The following is an 8,379-nucleotide window of genomic DNA, read 5'->3' on the forward strand; positions in this document are numbered from 1 at the left end:
GAATACAGACTAATTGCTTACCTCTCACTGAAAATCAAGTGATTAGTTTTATCACCAAATTTAAAAAGTGTGAGGATTTCAACATTAAGTATGACCTTCATAAGCAAGTATATTTAAAAGGATATTTGCTGCTAAAATTGATATTTGAAAGCTTAAATTTTTAAGAGAAAATAACAGAAAGCTATTGGTAATTAATCACTATAAAGCATGTTGGAGCAGAAGAATGAGATTTATTTAAAATATCTGCTGCTGATGTTGTTATTACTACTCCTACTACTACTACGCTGATTATCAAACCAATGGGAATGACCATCCTTTCTGTGAGATGGCTCATCTAACACTCACCAACAATGGTCTAGTTCTCAGAGACGATGATTGAATCACATTTATCTTAATGCCATTTTACCCTTTTGTTTCTGTCATCAAAGAATTGTCTATATTCTTCACCAGCTAGATACTGTCAGCCCTGATAAATTCATCTTTTGTAGGTCACCCACCCCAACTCCTCTCCTCTAGGAACTAAGAAATCTCCTCTCAATAGCCAGCATGAATAGAATACAGATGGGACTGGGAGAATACAAAAACACTGAACTATACTTCATGTGCCAGTCACCAAAAGCACAGGGAATTGTTGGCCTAAATATTGGAGCTTCCCTTCATGTCCACTCAATGGTCAGAGGTGGTCCGAGACGGTCACAGCAGCCGGCAAAACCGAAACTTCTCCCCGAGCAGATTTGGAAGCGAGACAGGCAACGAAAGGGTCCATATGGGTCAGTTCAATGATGGAAAGGGATTGCGGAGAACTAAACTTGATGATCCCCCTGCAAATCCATGATCAATAGGTCATTGGAACCTAGCTACAGCAATGAAGGCACAGACAAAAGTCTTTTAAAAAGTACATGAAAGCAGTTACCTTCCTCCTTGCTGACTTAAAAGATACATACTTTCTTTCTAAAAAGAAATTTGTCTTGATTTGCACAAGCCAACTCACTGCCACCAAAGTGATTATGATAAATAGGTTGGTATTAATATTGGGTCAGGGGAATAAGACTGCCAGATTTGTCAAGTATGGGACTTTTAACAAAAGGTCAATATTTCAAACATCAAACACAAAGGCAGGTTATGAGATCAAACTTGAAATATGAGCAAATATCACAGTTGGGATTTTAAAGAGTTGTAAAAAAATGCATCAAGATCCATCATGGTCAAAAAGAGTTATTTTGACAGTTTGACTTTCTGAATTCCTCCACAAAGATGAAAACAATCATTGATTTGATTTGTGGTATGCAAATCCAAATCTAATGTCCTCTCAAGTCAACTAAAACCAAACTTTCACAAATGCATTCATTTTAAGCATAATTATCAAAATATTCCTCTGAAAATTGCAACCTAATCAATTCTCTATTAATGTACATGCTAACATATTGCATGTGAATGATATCTAATAAACTTCCTGAAAATCTGCCAATATAATGGAATATCAAGGATTTCTAAAACATGTTTTTTTCCTCAAAGGATGGGGGCGGGATGCATCAAGCAAAGTATTTACATGCGAACCTATATTGGTAGCATGCCTAATAAGTATATCAAAAGAGAACTGATTAAATAAGGGGGGTATGGGGTGAGTACTTACACATGCCCAAGTTCATGAGCCATAGTGAAAGCAGCACTTAAACCATTGTCTTCTACAATTGAGCAGCTCCTAAGAGGGTCACACACAGTCCCAAGTTCAGCAAGACCTGTCAAAAAAATGAACAAACAAACAATGTCAATAATTCCAAATAATTCATTTTTCATATAGTTGTGTATCCTGATTTCCAACCTCAATCTTTACTGATGGATTGAAATTTTTAATTATCAAAAATGCAATAGTATTTTGCTTGTGAGAACATCATTATTATGAATTTACATTATCAAGCTTTAAAAAAAAACACAACTCATACATTTCAATCATCAACCTTACAAATTAAAATGTCATCTTTCTCAATTTTTTTTCTGTTACAAGGTTTATATTACCAAAAGAAAATCAGATTTTCAATATCACAGAGTGTCATCCATTGAAATGTAAGGATATGACAATGATGCATGACTGGTACATTGATTTATGGAGGTAACATCAAGGGCATCAAAATTACCCCAGGATGATTTTCTTTCAGAATTCTAACCAACAAATTATGAAATGATCAGTTTCTCAGTCAAGATTGAGATCTTGTCATTTCACATTCTCATTTATATTTGAAGGAAAACAAATCTCAAAATTCTATGGGTTATTGGGTTCAACCACTCCCTTGTATTTAAAGCACCTAGTAAAAAAGTTGTCTTCTTCATTATATTCTACCACTATTCATGCAGGCATTAAATATTTCACATCCATGTTAAAAAAAAAGAAATTAAAGTCACCATCAATCAATGTCAAATAAAGCAAAATAGATCATCCAATGGGGTAGATTGTTGGGTTTCCCATAATAAAAAGTTTTTTTTATCACACAATCATACAATATACAACTACCAAGGATTCAAAAGATGACATCATAATTCATAGACCATCAATAACAGCTTTTATCAAGATTTTATGATATCTCCATTTTTCCAATATCATACTATAATTGAAATTTGTTTTCAACTCAGATCTACTCTATCCTTTGCTGGTGACTAGCCAAAATATTCGCCTTTTAAAGGATTAATGCCTTAATCTTGCATCCCCATAGCGATTTAGCATTCAGAACAATACATTTATAGTTCCTGATAAATGCATCCCCTATTCTTTCCGTTTCAGCGGTAGTCCAAGAATGTGGATGAAAACATGAATCAGGAAGCCCCTCTAAACCACCATGCATCAAAGTCATATGAATCAAGTACACTCTAGAGTCAAGGAATATGAGAAGAACATATCCTCAGGGTGGAAATCAGTATTCTGTCATGGATAAGTCATGTCTAACAACAAGTCCAATAAACAAGGTTGTCTTTTTACATATTCAAGCCCCCCTCCCCCTCCCACTCCCCCATCCAATTTCTTCCATCACTTCCTCCAATAAGTCAAACCCCATTACCAATAGTAACTTCTATTCATCCACTTTGATGGTTCTCTAGCAATCCTCAGAAGATCATGCTAAGTTAATCATCATCATGTCTTCATCATGTCGGCTAATTGTTGATGAGACTAGAATGCCCTGTATAGCCCCCTCTAGGGAGGGTGTACTAATCCTGATGAAGCAATCAAAGGGTAATACACTGCAAGGTATCTGATCTATCAATGGGAAGGAAGGAAGCAACAAGAGAGGAAAATACTCCTTGTTCAGACTATTGTTCAAGCGAACAGCAACTAGTCTTGTCTTTTTAACCCCCTAGTTCATGCCAATTTTTGCTAGCAAATTTGCTAATTGCATAGAAAGGATTCATACAGCACTGTAGCAGATGGCAATGGCAACCCCCCCCCCCATCCCACCCCAAGAATTTCATTCACTTTACATTAAATAAAAACAGCTGTGTCCCATTAATTTGCACTCCATGTTGCACTCTCTCCTCCAAATTTTGTGAGCAAATCCATGAATTGTGAAGAGTGTTGGGAGGGGAAAGAGTTTTCTATTAAGAGTATTTTCTAAGGCACAGGGAATTCCTCCCCTCGGGTAACAGTCTGAATGTAGGCCTTGTTGCCAGACAGGGATGGACAGAGGATCATGTTGTTACAACCAACATAAAAGAAAAATAGAACATAGTGTCATGAAGGGGGGAACCAACCAACAACAAAAAACTAGGTTAGTGGAGCACAAAGGTAGGCATTTCTTTCTAATAAAAAAAGCTGGAAAAAAGAAGCTAAATAAATTTTACAAGATTGCTCTTGGGGGAGCCTTTGCAGGAATAAGTCATAAAGACAGAGATGAGATAAGGAGAATCAGTCACCAAAAAACATTTCCTCTTGGTAAATTGATTTCTAAGCATCCATCTTGATGATGTGAATGATAGCTTTCCTGTCTTTACCAATCATCACTGACAGCATCACACTGTGATCGATCAGTCATAGACAAAACTTTTTCATTTCCAGATGCTATTAATATGATATTTTCAGGGGAAACGTTTTACATGATTGCTGCCAGCTGGAGATTAGAAAGAGAGCAAGTTGAAGGATATAAAAAAGGATATTGTAAGAATGAGAAGGATGAATGAATACTTCTTGATCTTGATTGTGTGTCTGATAAATAATTGGAAGTATCTAAACATTCTGAGCCATAATCATGAAAAAAATAGAATCACTTGCTGATCTTTTTTTAAACTTCAAGCATTTATGTTACACTGTAAAAGTGTTCAATTATTAGTGGCCTTTAAAAGAAAACATAATCCTTGGGTTATTTTGACAATTTTAAAATTCATCAGATTCAACAATAGTTGCTTTTTAACTTTCCATGTAAACAGGATGATATGGGTGAAAATTAGCATAAAATTTATATGGCAGCATGGAAGATTGAAACTTGTGAAACAAAGTTAACTCTCAAGAAGTTTGTAAAAGCTTCTGCTAAGGGACAGGACTGTAGTTTTCATGTCCCTAAAGATTTCAAATTCACAGGGTGAAATTACAATGTATCGAGTTGCAAGTGAATTCATATGAAATAATTCTACTTTGTTACAATTTTTCATTGCTGTCTTGCATACAATGCAAGTATATCAGGTTCCCCCTGTCTCTATTCCAATTTCTTAATTTATTCTGTCATTATAGAGAGTAAAACCTATCTTTTCTTTCTGCTGTCAGGTTTAGATCTGAGTCATCAGCAAATCGGATCTCCTGAAACATTTGAGATGAACTTCATATGATTTGAATTCACCCATCCCATGGGATATGTATTTGGAGTACAAGTGCTGACATGAGAGACAAGATAATTCTCCTAGGAATTGTTAAAGACCAACCCTGGTAATCTAAAATAAACCTTTTAGGACAAAAGTAACACATTTATGAGGGTATTAACATGCTTTAAGATGTTTTGAGGCTTTGCCAGTAAGGGTTGGTATATTAAAAGGCTCTGTTATAATCCATTTTCTGGAATATCATGAACTTTCAATTATCTTATACCCCTTTCATAAACCCAATAAAACCTATCCTCCAATTAGCCGCCTAAGAGTAATGCGGATAATTCAATAAAAATTGCGTTCACAAACTCCGAAAATTATCCGCATTATTTTTACGAGCGCCCGTCCTGAAATAGACGGATAATCATCATGACAACTGGACACGCCCCCTCCGATGCGGTTGTGTTGGAAAAGGGTGACCTTGTGACCGCACCATGGCAATTATCCGCATTATTTGGAAATACGTTCATAAACTCAAAATCTTGTCCCGATGCCGCTATTATGCAGATAATAGCAGCATCAGAATAATGCGGATAACTCTTGTCCTCCTCTAATTTTACGACCAAATTATGCTGCTATTAGCCGCATAATTGGGTTTTATTGGGTTTATGAACAGGGTATAAAACTCTATATCCATGATATCATCCTGCTCATATATGTTCCTGGATTCTACTTTGCTGTATGGATTAAACTTATGACTTTGTGAACATGTTTGAAAATGACCATATGTACATGCCTATATAATCATTGAGTTTACATTCATATTTCTTTGATTGCAATTTTTAGGAATGCTTAACTATATTCAGAAATGCAAACAAATTCTTTATAAAGGAGATGAAACTTAATTCTTTACATTCAGGAAGAAGTTTATTCTTTGGCTATTAGGCTCCACAGAATATCAGAGCAATTGATTTTAAAAGTTGTAAAAGTTTTTATGTCAAATAAGACTTGTTTTCCCTATAATAAATGCAATAAATTTCATTTTAAGGGTTTATGACTTAATAATATTTCTCATCGAAGCACTATGAAATAAGGTGTCTGATGATAGAATACAAAATAATTCACAATTATCTGGGAATATGACGCTTTTATGTTACATAAGTTGAGCTGTTCTGATGTGATTTCACAAATCTAAAATATACAAAATTATTCTTTAATGAATTTTAACAACTTCATGGACTAATTTGTAATTTTCTGCTTTTATCAAAACCAACTCTATATCAGGGGCAACTTCCCCTTTAAAAGAATAAAAAAATGTGAGAAGCATGAGTTTAAGCGAAGATGATTATCGATTAAGGATGTCTCCATAATGACTACTGAAAGCTGACATGAGGCACATACAGGTCAAATGCTTGATCGTTCATGGGTCAAAGGTTAAAGATGTGTCTGAACAACTAGTTGTTACAATGTTCATCATCAAGGGAAGACAAATTATGTTGTACTTCCAACGTGGTCCTTGCAAAGGAGGATAAGACCATGTTCACAGTCATAATCTCAATAGGGCCGTCTGCACCATCCCGAGTTTTCAAATTAGCGCGCTATTTCTGATCCTACAAATTATCCCGATCTGAACAATCTTGAGATTATTTGCAATGGAGACGCAATTATCGCGCTAGTTCGTAGGATTAATCTCGAGATTGCAAAACCCAAGTCAACTTGGGGTTATTTGCAAAATAGCGCGCTATTTTACGAATTATCGCGCTAATTCGTAGGTGCAGACGCACTCTGGATTATTTATTCAGGGCGTCAGACCATAATGCATCGATGCCTCGCTCAAGCAGGAATCGCTCTTCTTGCGATGGTGGAGACGGGGTTTCTTGAATCTCGAGATTAATCGCGAAGAGGGCCGATCGGGCTAAAATCTCGAGATTGAGCAAACTCGGGATGGTGCAGCACCGCCTAAAGACCACATCTTGAGGTGATATTCTGGACTGGTCCAGAGTACTGCTTACGATTGATTTATGCGCTCAGTCCAACTAGACCAGTCCTCATCTGATCAGTCCAGAGTGGATCAGTAAAATAAAATGTCAGTTAAATGGGGTTAGGTTTGGATAAAAACTTGGATAATAGAGTTTTAGATTTTCTATCAAGATCAAGATTTTATTATCCAACACATCATTTAGGCCAGTCAATATCTACCAGATGCAATTCTTTCACATTGTAAAGATTTCAGCCAGCCAAACATTTTGCATTGCATCATCAGCCTTAACATCCATCTAAAGCCCTCATACATGCACGCATGACATTTGATTATGGCTGGACAAAACTCTACGGTACCCTTTTCTTACTAAATCTAAGTTGACCCTGATCAGACATGAGACAGGTCTTTGCTATTTAGCCCAAATGATCATCAGGCCAGATCCAGATTAGGGAGGAGCATTAATGCTATAAAAAGGTGTAACAATCAGGTGAGATCAATGGAAAAATACACACATGGATAAGGATTAAAAGAAGAATGATGTGGAAAGAATAGCCTGTCTGTGTTCCATACCTTATGAATGCATGCATCTCCTTGATGAGCAATGGTATGAATTCATACAAAGGTGATAATATTGATAGATGACCTGAATCCATAGATTCTTTATTTGATTATCATTTCAACGTAAACTCCAATAAAATACCAAGATATGAAGGACATTGGTTTCACTTTTTCCGGGGGACTGTAATGTTTTCTTGTGAAGCAGGATCAATATATTTTTATTAGTTATTAAATATGTGTGTGAAGACAAAACATTTGTGAGAGCTTTGCATTCTGACAGTAATTGTTCCATCCCGGGGTGAATACTGATATGCATTATTGAGTTGTTAACACCACAGGAATGGAGGTGTGATTATCATAACTTTGTAACCTCTGAGTTGACAAGAGTTTAGTCTTTCCAAAAAGTTTTGATTAGGTTGATTTTTCCAGCTATTCCCAAACCACATAGCTGATAATACAAGTAGCTTCTTGGTGGGTAGGCAATGAATCAATTTGATTTGATACTTTAGTTAATGGTTCTAAATACACACAGAAAAGCCAACCTCTACCCACGATAAGAAACCATGGTTTTCTCGAAACTAAACGTGCCTTTTTATCCTCCCCTTTTTTCCCTTTTCTTCTCTACATGATAGGATTTATAGAGGTTATTACTTGACCACTATCCTAGTAAAGGTTTGATTGAACAAAACAGGTTGGAATCAAACCACAGGCACAAACATTGACTTCAGGGCAAAAACAGTCCATTTTATTCTTATATTACATATTATTGTATTTACTTTGGCTTGTTTCCACACAAACAAACAGTGATATATCTTACAAACTTTGTGAAATCCACTGCTGACTCACCGGGTATACCTTTGTTTGAAGGAGTTGGAATCCGCTTCCATACTTTGGCATTAAAAACTGAATATAACTTCAAACGTAAATTAAAATGATTCAACTGACTGAAGCCTACAATACTATGATTTTTTTCATGAAGAACCTTGGCCCCAGAAGCTTTTAGACTCATTTCTGCTATTTTATTGTCATATTTTGTACAGACAACTATGGAAATATAAATG

At 35.8% G+C, this 8,379-nt stretch overlaps 1 protein-coding gene across 1 annotated transcript in view; it reads right to left on the bottom strand.

Annotated features, from left to right (window-relative positions):
• Positions 1 to 1,735, bottom strand: part of LOC129257323 (A disintegrin and metalloproteinase with thrombospondin motifs 20-like) — a 49,457-nt gene extending 47,722 nt beyond the window's left edge. Inside the window, exon 1 of the mRNA XM_054895622.2 lies at positions 1,634 to 1,735. Within this exon, the coding sequence (XP_054751597.2) occupies positions 1,634 to 1,656 (23 nt within the window). The 5' untranslated portion in view covers positions 1,657 to 1,735. The remainder of the gene's footprint in view (positions 1 to 1,633) is intronic.
• Positions 1,736 to 8,379: the final 6,644 nt, after the last annotated feature.

Source organism: Lytechinus pictus, chromosome 3 (assembly GCF_037042905.1).
Source record: "Lytechinus pictus isolate F3 Inbred chromosome 3, Lp3.0, whole genome shotgun sequence".
NCBI classification, from domain to species: Eukaryota; Metazoa; Echinodermata; class Echinoidea; order Temnopleuroida; family Toxopneustidae; genus Lytechinus; species Lytechinus pictus.